General features: G+C 38.3%; 1 protein-coding gene across 2 annotated transcripts in view; it reads left to right on the top strand.

The window, feature by feature from the left end:
• ATP9B (ATPase phospholipid transporting 9B (putative)) overlaps positions 1 to 6,725 on the top strand; it is a 157,456-nt gene extending 150,731 nt beyond the window's left edge. For both annotated transcript variants that reach the window (XM_039379105.1, XM_039379104.1), the window contains 3 exons: positions 670 to 873; positions 3,252 to 3,284; positions 4,085 to 6,725. In XM_039379105.1, the coding sequence (XP_039235039.1) occupies positions 670 to 873; positions 3,252 to 3,284; positions 4,085 to 4,221 (374 nt within the window). In that variant the 3' untranslated portion in view covers positions 4,222 to 6,725. The remainder of the gene's footprint in view (positions 1 to 669; positions 874 to 3,251; positions 3,285 to 4,084) is intronic.
• The last annotated feature ends 7,504 nt before the right edge of the window (positions 6,726 to 14,229 follow it).

Here is a 14,229-nt window from a genome sequence, read left to right as displayed (position 1 = left end):
CTGAGAATTTTTTGTCTGCTATTAGCAATATTGTTTTTCAGCTGCAGGTTGAATTCCCAAAGCTTAACATTTCATCAGCAGTTATATATATTGCTTTCTGTTTATCTCGTAAATCGATATTCCTCTGGTGTGCCAGACCTATTCAAAACACAGCATGGATTGGTATTTTTATTGATGCATGTCACCTAAAAAAGGACATGTTTTTAATTAAATGCTAATCCAGAAAAATTTTAATGAGTGCTTATCACATTGCACGTATTTACACAGTAGTTTTCTTTCATGGAATGACAGAAGTACTGTTGAAGAAATCTGAATTATGTAATCAGTTAAAAGTAATTACACTTTCAACAATATCTCATTTATTTGCAACACTTGACAAAATGAGGTTAATTAACAGTTCATCAGATATATTGCACTAAAAGGTGTTTAATTTTCTAATAGTTTTATTTCTTTACGGCTTTACTTTGGTTGGTTTATTTCACATCTACGAAGTACAGTAAATACCCCTTGTTTCTTCTAGAAATATCTATGTTTTTATCTTATTAAAAAAATTACTGGACATATTTTCATAAGTAATCAAATATTCAGTGTGCAATTGTGAAAACTGGTACAGTGAAATTTTATTGCAGAGCATATTGTTAACTTTGTGTACCTTTCCACCCTACCTAGGTGGTATTCTGATGTATGGAGCCCTGCTGCTTTTTGAATCTGAATTTGTACATGTTGTTGCCATTTCCTTCACTGCCCTAATCCTGACTGAGCTCTTGATGGTTGCACTGACCATACGAACATGGCACTGGTTAATGGTGGTGGCTGAATTCCTCAGTCTTGGCTGCTATGTGGCCTCTCTTGCATTTCTAAATGAATATTTTGGTGAGTAATAGTAGAAGTATTTGAGCAAAGAACCAGTTTATATTTTTAATATATTTTTCTCGTGTTTTTTTCAGTTAAGAATAGATGATGATTTGAAATCCAGCTTTCATTATAAGAAATATGACTGAGTTTAAATTAGGTCTAATTAATGTTGGGTTAAATTCTCTCTTACCCTTTTCTCCTAGAATTTGACAACCTCTATTCCTGTTAGTATTATTTATCTGGATGATAAACTTTACTCAAACCACTTGATCAAACATCCTTGATCCAATATTGACAGTCCAAACTACATACCTTAAATTGGCTTTGAAATTTGCAGTACTGAAAATATATATGATTATTAAAAAAAAATCAGGATCTTTCACTGAATTGGTGCATTATTTTATATGCCAGACCAAGTGGGCCTCATTAGATCTAACCAACAAGGTTAAAATAGCTGAAATATTGCTAGAGAGTGAGGCAGCAGGCTATTAGGATAGATACCTTATATAAGAATCACTGTTTCATAATTATACTAAGCTTATATTAAACTTGCTTTAAGGTGTAGTATGACATACTGTGTCTTAAGGTTCTGATTGTTTATAGGACACAAGATAAAAGAATACATTTTAACTGCAAATCTTAACAGTCAAGGATCTGAGCAGCAAAATAATACATATTTCTTCTTGTATCAGCTTATCTTTTAGTAAAAACAACTGTCTCAGTGTGATTTTACAAATGTAATTTACAGAAATATATGTAACAACTTTAATTATACCTTGTGAGGAGCAGAATACAGCTCCTTCTTCTCTATCACAGCAGAATTAAATGTTACATGGTAGTTTCCAGGAGTCTCATAGTTCTGCTTTCACTCTCTCATGTCGCAGGTGTTCAACACTAGAGTAGTGTATGTACATTATATAATTATTTTTTAATCAGTAAATGCTTCACTGCCTGTCCTAGGTGTTCTGTTACTTCCCAGATTTCTCAGGAGTCAAATTTTAGTGAAGAAACAACCCTGCTGGGATTGGTACTTGTGTTGTACATTATTTCAGGTTTGCCAGAGTACCTTTTTATTTTCTCTGAGACTGATGCACAGACTCCTTAATAGAGATTATCGGGTTGATTTTTGAATCTCCACAGCCAGATTACAAATGAGAGGAACAAGCAAGAGCAGATACAGGTATTCTCACTTGAGTCCAGACTTCCAGGAACTTCATAAGGCAGAACTTGCTGCTTCACCTTTGTAAGTCTGTAGTATTGGTGACAGCCGGTCCTTTCGTCCTTTCTGGTGTTCCGTGAAAAACACCTTTAGATGGTGTTCACAGATGTGTAAAAGCTGCAGGAACTTTGTTTCTTGCAAACTTTTCCGTAAAGTAAGTGTTTTTCTGTCCTCATGTATTTGCTGGACAAGCCCAAGCAACTGAGTCTATAAATATTTGCATGGCTTCTTGCAGCCTGGGGATTTAACTTGTGTATTTTTTGTCATTAAGGGTACTGAAAAGGGCTGCGATTTCGTTGGATTCTGTAAAGACGTATTTCACTGTGTGTTATTCACCAGTTAATCTGAGGAAATGCCTTTTTGTTAGTCTCGCTTCTACTTAATGCTTTAATTAATCTGTCGCATTATAACCTGGGGGGAGGGAGTCTTTTTTAGTGTATGTGATGTAGCGTAAACCTCAGTGATGGGTGGCAGTTCAAGATGTAGAAAACTTCCATGTATCAGGAAAAATGATCCAGACCAGTTTGACTTCACTGTTTCTTTCAGTGATGTTACTTATAAGTATCATCTCCTCCCAAAGAAATTATATCGTGACATGGCATTTAAATTAGAAAGGCAAAAATATTTGAGACTTTTCTACAGCTCTGACCCATGAAAGTAAATCAGTTTTTATGTTTCTGAGTTAATTGCACACGGTGGCTTTATTAGGCCTGTCTACAATATGTTACATAAGCTTTCAATAGGTCTAAGCAAGCTTAAGCTAAAACGGTATAACAAGTTTATACATTGAAATTTAATAGGCAAAGTATTTTAATGAGTAAAGTTGGAGCAGTAAAGTATTTCTTTATTGCATTTTCTGAAGTGACTTTTAGTTCACATTAAAACAGTTTTGATGGAGTTGTTTATACATTATACCTTGAAGTCAAACGTAAGAGAAGTGCCAGTGTACTTATGATCTTAAAACATGACCAAATGTAAAATCTGTGTTTTCAAAATGTTTTGATTTAATTGCTGCTTAAAATATTCTGATTGACATGTGAAAGGCAATGCTATTCCAGTTAATTCTGCTAACATCTTTTTATTTCCTTATTTGTGTACCAAAGCTGTTAGGGTTTTGGTTTTTTGCATAACCTTTGTATTTTCTGTAAATCTTTCATTTTCCCTCTTTGTGAAACAGGTATAGGCAGAGTGTCTTTTGGAGCTTTCTTAGGTAGGTGAAGTTTAACTTTTCTTGAATTTTTTAAAATTTTTTAAAAATTCATTAAAGACTAGCAAATTATTTAATATACACATTTGTAAATAATGGAAAAAATAATAAAAAAATTTTTTGGGTTACCTGGGTTCTGGGATCTTCCCATGATAATTAAGTATGACCTGATTATAACAAATATGGTCAAAAGAATTCAGTAGCAAGTGCAGAGTTGTCACCATTCTTGTTGATGTCTGTCATAAAAAATTAACTTTTCAGTGTGGCTTGTAACAACATCACTACAAATTTCCCTTGAAATTTTTGGGCTCTCATTTAATCTCTACAGTTTTAAGAATCATTCAGGCTAGTTGCTGTGACTCTTTCAGAGAAAAATAATCAATATGGAATAAAGGATCCAAACTGGTAGCAGAATTTGTGGCTGGGAACTTGTATTATAGGAGATAGAAATCGTTCTTACTAGTAGAAAAATGAGCTGACTTAACTTTTTCTTATGAGAGAGTATTGCTTTTAAGCTGAGATTCTGTTTCCCCTAAAATTACTTGTGCTGCAAAGCACAGTTTTTTAAGCACCATAAAGGAACTCTGAAGTTCCTGTCTAGAGAAAATAGTTGGCAAAACCAAAATGTTGAGGTTAGCTTTCTCTTTCTGCTGCTTTGTTGCCCTTTATTTTTTTAATTTTGCATGGTCTTGGACAATAGCATAAGCAAACAATTAGGAGAGTTTTATTGACTTTGCACTATGGAAGTTCCACTTCCCATGTTACCAGCTCCCATTACTTATTTTCCCTTTTTATTTCTGCAGATGTTGCCTTTATCACAACTGTGACCTTCCTGTGGAAAGTGTCAGCAATCACTGTTGTAAGCTGTCTTCCACTTTACATTCTCAAGTACTTGAAGCGCAAGTTCTCTCCTCCAAGTTACTCCAAGCTTACCTCGTAAAAGTGATTATATTCCTATGGTTTTTCACTCACACCAGTCTGCAAATCGCATATTCACTGTGTTTTAGAGTCTATGGATTTATGTTGGACTAAAGAAACTTCAAAAAAAGAAATTCAAAAATCAAAAGTGGTAGTGTGAATAGAGCACAAAAGGGAGGAAACATCTGACAGATACAATAACACGGAAGTACACTAACAAGACTATCAGAGATAAAATAATTTTTTGTTTTTACTTTCATTTGCTATAATTATAAAGTAAAGCTGAATTACCTTTGATTTGACAATGCTTCTGAACTTTTCATTGCTACTGTAAAGGATCTTTTGCTACTGTAAAGGATTTTTTTCCTATTGTATTTATCTTCTGCAAGTTAAATCAAAAGTTTTGTTATTTATTACATAAATTCCCTTCTTTAATTATTATATAACTTCCTACTTCAAGCCCTTTCCTTTAATGTTTCTGTATGGAAAAGGTCAATCGTCCATACTTACTATAACAAACGTAATACCTGTAAATGCCCGTGTCTGTATTAGCAGCTATTATTCCTCATCAGACATTGATTAATATGCACTATTTGAATTATGTACAGATGTCTGCATAGCACAGTCTTATTTTAGGAGCTGTTGTCTTATCCTGTACTCTCCATTTCTGGCACCAGTAAATTACAGATGTGTGATGTTGACAGCAGTTCTTTAAGTGCACATTACAGCCAGGTTGCACAAAAGCTGTTTAAAATGATAAATTCTGTACATAATTCCACAGCACCTATTGATCTGTACAGATATCAAAGACATGGCTGCTTGGTAAATATGTTTTAAAATTCTTATTCATTTTTTATTTGTAAAACTGCAAATAGTGTCAAAGTACATTTCTATATATGAGAAGTCCAGTAAACCTTGTATTAGCTAATATGTTTAAATTGCCTTGTAATCTGTTTACTTAGGTTACTCAGGTAAAAGAAAATAAGAGAAACACGTGAACATTCTGGTAGAAAAATCTATCATCTTCCAGATTGTAAATGTTTTGTTTCTGTAACTTAGTTTGGGTGCAAAGTTGTCAAAAAAAAAAAAAAAACGAAAAACATTTTTGCTTTTTGTAAGCTGTCAGAGTTGAGTATCTTGGCTGAGTTATGACACTTCAAAGCAGTTGATGATTTGTTCCAGAAACTCATATGCTCTGATGCAATCTGAAGGGTCCAAATATTGCATACTGTACTGGCAAGTAGGATATGTTAATTTTCCATTGTGATAAAACTTTGCTTTCTCAAGAAGTACATATAATGAATTTGGCATAGTCTGTTAATCAGTGGAAAGGAACAACAAAGCTATTCATGCTTTATTTATTAAATATTTATGTGTGTGTTTTTAAAAACCGCTTAATATGGATGTCATTTTTATGTTCGAATGTATGCCTTTACAACATAATTCCTATTTTAGTCTCTTATAACTTTGCCCTTATGCCATTATTATATTGGATGAGTAATATATAAGTGATAAATATAACTACTTCCTGGGAGAGCAGAAGAAACTGCTGCAGAGCTATTTGGACTCCACCCCACTCCATTAATTTTTATTTTGGAAATTTTTCTTACTAGCTGTTTATCTGCTTTCTTTTTTTAATTTTCATTCTTCATTATAAAAGCAATAAAGCCTAATTTCTACCAAATATTAAGGGTATATGTATTAAATAAACTATTGAAGTAGTGTTTCCTTTAATTACCCAACATCACAGACTAGTTTGCTCTATCCCTCTGTCACTTCTGTAAAACCCCCACAAGATGTCACTGTTCTTGCATACTGACAGAAGCCTTTCTGCATCATGTGTGGTTTTGGCAAGATACTCCTGATTTTTATTTTTAGTTTAGTCCTGTGATATTTTCGTGCTGATTTGCTTTAATATTATATTTTCATCAATAAGTGATAATTGTTTTTAAACAATTAAGGAAAGTCATTAGTGTGCAGTTATTCTGAAACATTGGTGGCATTTCTTCAGACCTTTTTTTCTTACACATTTTGAGCTTACAACCATATGCATAAGATTCAGGAGATAAGCAAAAGCACTTACAGTTGGTCGTCTTTCATCTATACCTCACATCTTTGACATTAGCAGACAATGAGAAAAATTGAAGTAGCACTGAAAGTGATGGTGTTACTGCAGTAGAGCAGTATGAGGTACATTTGCATCCATGTGTACAGAACTTACAGCATATGTGTATTAAATCTCAACATTAAAACTGTAATGTTAGTGTGATAGCAAATGTATAGATTCTGCACACAGGTATAAGCCTTTCAAAAGTGGAGTCAGTTCTCTACAGTGCCTGCTTTCTTCGTATTTCTAATATACAGAAAAGGTCCAGTTTCAGCTAGCCCTTTGTTTTGAAGACTGTGGAAGCCTGATTCAAGTGACTTACCTTGCTTTTGGATTCAGCTTTAGGCCTTGGATCTGCAAGTTAGACCCAGAATGACCTTTAGTTTTATTTGGTATTAAATAAATGTTTACTTTTGTGAGCTGCTATGTCAGATATGTTTTTCTGAAATGATAATCATGACTCTGAAAACATATTTGGAAAACAATTTCAGAACTGGGATAGGATGGAGGAGCAGGGTGTGAACAGGAAACGTATCTTCACCCAAGTAACATTCTTAACAATACATGGACCATGTTAGAGAAGCACATGAGCTAAACATCTGCTAGATTTCCAATGTAGTTTAATGGAAGAACACGGGGAAACGAAGAGATCCTGCAGAAGAAGACTACTGGTAATTGTATTGGGTTTTTTCTGAGGCTATTCTAAATTTATGTGTTGATGTAACTGCTAGGAAACATTTTACTACACAAGGTATTAGTTTGCAAATGGAAGATAAATCCTTGCATACTTAACATTAAGTATGTAGCACTCTGTAGCAAGTGTTTTACAACAATGTTTTTATGTTCAAACTGAGCTTGCTGACAGATGCCATCAGAATTCATCTATGTGGTATCTCCTGTTTTCTTCCTAAACTTTCAGAGTGATTGACAGAAAATGTGCCATTGCTTTTGTATGTACACAGCAAGTATGTGTTATCTTGATGAGCAGCTTCAACTTGTCTTCCTACCCTCTGTCTGCAAGAGATTGTGAGTTTAAACTTCCTTCAGTCTCCTTTGAAAACATGTCTGCAAGAGAGAGCTCTGCAGTTGGGAACCTTTTCAGACTGGACAACAGTTCTGCAGGTATTTTAGCAAGAATGTTGATAGCCACATATGTAGTTAAAACAGCTTTAGTCATGAGGGTCAGCTTCTGTAGACAATCAGGAGATGATTTCTGTATATTGCTCGCTCTTATGCCCATTTGTACATGTTAGAGAGTAGGCCTACGCAGTATAGTCTCCATACTCATCTGCAACCTTATTTCTGGCTCAAGGCATTGAGACTACTTGGAGAAAGAACCAGCCTTAATTCTTCTGCTGGTGAGCTAGGCAGTGCATTCCTGGGATCATCCTCCATCCCTAAACTGATGTGCACCTCCACCCTGCTCATACAGGGTACAGTGGAGGGTTCCTTCACCACTGGAGGTTGGAGCTGTTCAAGCCTGAGCCACTCTGGTTTGCATATTTACCACGTGAGTGATCGTGAGTCAGGCCTGGGGAAGGGCTCACTGTATAAGTGGCAGGATAGACTTCCTTAGAGGCTTTGGAGATGTACTTTGGAGGTACCATCTTTGGAGATGCGTACCAAAGATACTCCGATGCGATCTCTTTTTCTGCTTTTGAACAGCCTTGTATTCCTGGGTTTTATATTGGCAGGATAACATGAAAGAGGCTTGCATCTGTTTCACACTTGCATCCCTCCATGTGTCCAGAGCTATTAATGTGGCTCCAACAACTCCTGCGGGGCAAAGGGATTTAGTGCAGAATATGTGGGCTCTGGATCACTTAAAAAGTGATAGCCAGAGGAGGAGAAGTGGCTGTTCGGGTCTTGCCACCAATGTTTTTGTAAGTCCTGCTTAACCCTGATACCCATTTGAATTTTAGCTTCCATGGAGTTTCTCCTTATTTTTGCTGGCTAGAAAGGAAAGAATTGGGCCAGCAGTCTCTTATAACACTTAATTGAATAACCTTTCTATATCTAGGCTGTTATTATTATAACTCAATTGAAACTTGAAGGCAATCAAAAAGCCCTTCGATATGTTAGCCCCCTGTAGGGAGGAAAATCAGTACGAGTGAACAAAGACAACACGGATTGAACATTATATGTAAATAAACAGGAGGCACAATGTCTTTAACACTGTGTTAAAAAGCGTTGGAATTTCTTTTGTAAACAAAACACACTTAAAGCGAGATACTTCCCAACAAGTATTAACTACCCAACAGATGCCCTCAGCAGGGTTCACAGCTATTATTGTGAGCGGGAATTTGCTCAGCCAATTGCTGACAAAATCCGCCTCAAATAGGCAATTGCACTGAAAGACCTATTCGCTACTTCATCGACCAAAACCATAGTTTTGATCAAAATATTTTACAGCAGAGGTGGTGAAAACTGAATGCCATGAACAGAATAATGAGAGAGCACTCTGCAGTGGAACTGACAAATTCTGCTTTATTGTTCCATTCCTGACCGGTTTTTAGCAAAACTGCAGCCGAAATTTGTCCTTACTGTAGTCTCCTCCTGTCCTCCGCATGCGTTCCACTTGAAATTGTAATCGACCGTGGTAAACCTCTGAATTGCTCCAAAAAAATCAGGCTTGAGGAATACTTAGCCTTCTGCATTACTGAACTAAGAGATTGTGTGCTCTGAGAAGAGATACTGTGTTCTATAACTGTGATGTGTAAGTATTTATGTCCCTGCCTTTATTCTTTTAGCAGTAAACTATCTATATTTCCTCTTCTCTTGACAAAACTGCCAAGAATAAAAAGAGCTTTGGTTATAATGTTCACGTAGCTTTAAGCAAGCAGTACACAAAATAGACCACTGTAATTCTTATTTGTAGAGTTGCTTTCCATTGTTTCTCTATAACATAAACATCTAGTTTTTTCCATGGGGCCTCTGTGTTTTGCTGTGTTTTGCTCTGAGTTCTAAGCATGAATTCGATTTTGCAAAGTAAACACACGTTATGTGGAAGCAAATTATAGATAACTACTTCAAAAGTCTGTTGAAAATTAATTCCTGGCTGGAATGCTGGGGGTTGTTAATGGATGAATAGACCTGTAAGGGGTAAGTGTGTATGTACATATGTTTTGTATTTATTGCAATCATCTATTGCCTATTTGAAGGAGAGATCTGGTAATTCTCAGTCAAGATATTCCCTTGGGGAAAAGCTCTTTGCTGCATGTGCTCAGTAGAGGAAGACGAGCTGTTGTTTCCCCTGCATGTAGTCTCTGGTTGCCGCCTTCTCTTGCCATTGAATTCCAAATTCATCTGCAGGAACACAGCTAGTTATGCACTTCCTCCCACAGCTTCTGCTTCTCAGAGTACCTTTTCCCTTCATCAGAATACCGACTCTTCCATGACAGTCACTTGAATATATGTCTGTTGGTTATCTTGATCTCAGCTGAACGGAGTTTATCCCAGCTGTAGGAGGTAATTTTTCATGTGTCATGAGCAAGGTGGATGGCGCAGACATGGTCTAGTACATACCTACACCTATCCAAGTGCAACTAAACCAATTGCAGTCTGTCTGTGATTTAAAAACAAAACCAAAACAACAACAGCAAACCCACCACAACAAACCCCCAAGCATGTACAATTCTGTCAAATTCTAGGAAGGAGGTGAAGGGAAACAAGATTTAATGGCTTTGAAACTTTTACCCTGTGGCTGTAGTGGTTTTGGCTTGCTGATAGTTACCTTTTTTGGCATTATCTTCATGTGAGAAGATAGTAAAATATTTCAAGTTACTAAATTATTAATCTGATTTTTTAAAATATCCTAGCTGGAAGCCTTCACATTACTTTCCTACCTGTGCATGGCTAGTTGCAATTCCTTTTATAGTATTTTTGGTATTATAATAGGAGAGTGAGAGTTGAAAGCAACATATGAAAATATCTGTACATTTGTTAAGAATTGGTTGTTATAGGAAAGGATGCCAAGGTTTGAGAAGTAAGTATCTTGAAGTGTTTTAATCGTACAATTATTGTATGATTCTATGAAATAAAAGGTGAAAGGAAGAAATCTGCTGCTCACGTTAACTTAGGTTTTAGATGCCCTTAACTTGTGCAGAGTTCAGAGCAAAAACAATCAAAATACACCTACATGGCAAATCTTACAAAAAAAAAAATTCAATAACATTTTAAGAAAATAAGCCTTTTAAGATGACTGCGAGGCTCACACCTGAATGTCTGGAACTGGAGGGAAATCACATTTTGAACAACCCATCGAGCCTCAAAGAAGCAATTTCAGACAGTCAAAAGGCTATGCATTTCTTCCCATCCCTTCTATTCAGGTCTGGCCCTGCTTGCCAGAAGAGATTTTTCCTGAACAGGAATGACCAGGATGGGCTGTTGCATTGCACTTGCGTTGTTGCATTATCCTGAGAATGGCAGCCGTGAAAAGGTGCCTTTGTGCTTTGGTCCAGCTGTGCCCACTGGAATGCTGGGAGACATGGGTGTAAGTAGTCCCCAGCCTGAGCAGTTGTCTGGTCATTGAAGCCATCGGCTTCTGTGTAAACTTGTTTGTAGTGCTGGAAGGGCAGCAGGGCAGAGAAAAATAAGCTCTCTTTGTATAACCTGAAGCAAATTTGGGAGGAGTGGGGAAAAAAACCAAGCTGCTAGTCACATAACCACACTACCAGCTTACTATCTGTCCAAATGCAATTACTTGGAGATGGCAGGTGAGGCGGGAGAACAAGGTTATAGCTCAGCTGTAATGCAGAGCCAGCCAGAGTCACTGATCTGGTGCTCAGCAGCGCAGGAGTCTGTCTTCTTGACATGCAGGTAACTCACTCTGCCAGTTCAGACATATCATCACTGTGAGTGATTGAGTTCACTGCTGGAGAATCAGGGAAAGGCTTCTTAAAGCAAAACTGGCCCTGGAGGCAGCTGCCTTGGGACATGGCAGCAGAGATGTCCGAAACTGCAGAACTTCACATATTCTGGTCAGACACAGGAAATGCCTTCAGAGGCAGAAGGCTGGGGGAGAAAATGAAAGCACGTGGGGAAACTTTATTTGGCCCGAGGCCCAACAAAAACATACTCTCAGCCCCTCACCCTGTACTACGTTGCCTAGTGTGATGAAACATGCAGGCTGTGCCATGCTGTGGGATCAGGGCAGCCTCTGCAGCTTCCACCTGTGGTTCACTAGCCTGGCAGGAAAGGGTGTAGAAGGTGTTAAATTCTTGATCTTTTTGTTTTACCCTGTACCCAACTCCATTGCAGCCTGGTGCCATGGTGTGCAGAGGGAGTTAATGACTCCCAGTCCATGAGGCGAAAATCAGAACACAGCTATCTTGAAGGAGCCCTAAACCAAGACTGTGGGGTTGTCTGTGCCACCCAATGTTTGGCATGGAGGTACAACCCCTAGGCACAAAGTGCTGCTGTGACCCTGTGCTCATAGCAAGCCAGTTGGCGTCACCCCGGGAACATCAGGAGGTCTCCCTCATGAGCTGGTCTTTGTGCAAACCATCTTGTTTGTGTTTTGAGCATCTGATTGACCATGTCATTGCCCTAGCTATTCATCAGCACCTGCCATTCCTGCTTGTGGTGTTCTTCTCTGAGTAACCTGGGCGTCTGGGGCCTCTTTGAAATTGCAGCCTGCCGATCTTGTAGCTGTTGACTCAAGCATAGTCACATCTGCTGTGGGTCAGGGCTGGTGACTACAGTCAAGACTTCATTTATTTGTGTTGTATTTATTTTTAAAGATGGGACACAAATTCCATGAGAGAGACTCATCTGGTGATCATGTGAAGAGAGTGACCAAGCAGCTTCTCACGGCTGAGCTGCTTTCAGGCAAGGTGAATTCAGTATATGCCCTGCCAGTTCAGCTAAGGGAGAAATTTTGGAAGGAAGACACCCTCCAGCGACTAAAGGAAAACATGAAAAACAAAGACCTCTCTGGAGTCTTTCTTGTTACCTGACAGTCCTGTTTGAGTTGCAGACATCTCCAAGCTCCTCTAATTTGCATCCCTCCTTTTCTGGTTTGATACTCTTCCAAGACATAAAAAATATAGGAACTTTATCTTGGTTTAGGAAAGAAAAAACGGGAGCTGCCTGCAAGTCTACAATACAGCAGTTAGTCAGCTTCATATTGCACAAATTTCAATGAGAATATCAAAATTTGAGGCAGGAACTAAGAACTTGAGACATGAGGCGAGTGAAGGGGGAAGACTAATAATTTCCATCGTTTTGCCCATACAAAAGCTTCTGTTCCCAGTTGGAGGCAGCCTTCCCCAGGAGTGACTGGTTATTTTAAATGCTACTATTTTTAAGTAGGAGCCTGGTTTCCAAAACATGCTAAATATTCACTGTACAAGCCTTCAGTCTCTTGATAAATCTCAAGCTGGACAATCAAAATGATCAGTTGGAAGGGAATAAAAGCATAGTACAGGAGCACCAAATAGATAATTGTTATTGGTATCACACTATGGACCTGGAGCAGGATGCTGGAGATGATGATGCAGGTTATTCAGAGAAAGAGCCCCTTTACCCATTAATTAAGAGACTGGCAAGGGAAAAGGTTTTGCCATCACTGAGAATGCATGGAACTGAGGAAATATGACAATAATAGTGAGGTAGGGCTAGAACCAGTCTGTGAGGAGGAAGGTCCTAGGATCTTCCAGACATGACTCGGGAGGAAAGAAATGCTACCTTTTTCTTAGAAGGAGGCAGGATTTTCATCAAGGTGGTAAATTTGCTAACTTAAAATCTTGGGCATATGGGGGCTTGATAGTGTAATTTACACAAGGTATGAAGGAAGGACTTCTTTACTTTTAACCTGAGACTTGATCATCCTCCTTGTTGGAGTGGCACCTCACCTTAGGGACTGCTTCACTTGTGTTTGTATTCTTTTCATGAAAATACAGTGTGAATTTTTGCTATATTTAGGAGTGGTCACTCTAGAAATTAGTCCCTTAACTGTGCTGTAATTCCAGTTTTCTTCTCATCCTCCAGATTACTGCGATCTTACACAAATATGTGCACTTCCGAGTGTGGGAAAGACATCCACAGGGTCTTCTGTACTGCCCAAAGCTCTGACTTGGTACTGTGACTCGGTACAGATTTGAGCAGGTCCCATCCTGCTCTGCCGCCTTCCATTGCCCTGTGAGTTCCCTTGCCGGAGCCTGATGATCAGCTCTTCTTTGTGACTGTCTCCCAGCACAGGAACTGTTCTAACGCTTCTTGTTAATCCCATCAATGGAAAGCACAGTCACGTTGTCGGAAGTGACTGGAGTGGAGCTTTAGCGGTAGAACTGAGGCTTCTTAGCACAGCACTATGACTGAAATAGCTGTAAACTGGTGCTAGGGAGTCGAAGGTGGAGAGAGAGAACATCTGTGTAACTCTCCATGCCATCTCCAACACTGTTTCACAGCCACCAGCCCCTTTAACCCAGTCAGAAGCAGCACCTGCATTCTTCTAGTCAGTATCCGTGCTTTCCAAAAAATGGTCTCGGGTTTCATTTGAATGACTGAGGCATTTAAGTAGGTGAGAGTCAATATCAATAAATGCGGGGGGTTTGCTTTATTATTTTATTTCTAAGGGAAAGTTTCTGGTGAAAGCTGGTATTTTTACAAAAGCCAGAAGGGGGCGTTAGAAGCCAATAAATAAGTAAAATCCCACATCCACGGTCATAATAACCAAGAGACATACCCGTCTTTTAAGATACACTGTACCCGTTTTCTAAAATTGTGTTTCCATAGTACAGGAAAGAAAAGCCTCCTGAATGGTTTAGTCTTAAATCTTATAGAAAGGATTTTTTTCCAGTTCAGTCATTGTCAAACACCATCACCCCAAGTCCTGCTGCTGGGAATGCAGTCTCCACTCGGCAGGCTAATTTATTTGTCAGTGCAGTAGTTGAAAGGTGGAGGGGTTTCTGACAGCAGTCC

This window comes from Pipra filicauda, unplaced genomic scaffold (assembly GCF_003945595.2).
Source record: "Pipra filicauda isolate LSUMZ 115617 unplaced genomic scaffold, ASM394559v2 scaffold155_size1731166_pilon, whole genome shotgun sequence".
Classification (NCBI taxonomy): domain Eukaryota; kingdom Metazoa; phylum Chordata; class Aves; order Passeriformes; family Pipridae; genus Pipra; species Pipra filicauda.
This window is presented reverse-complemented; position numbering and strand designations above follow the sequence as displayed.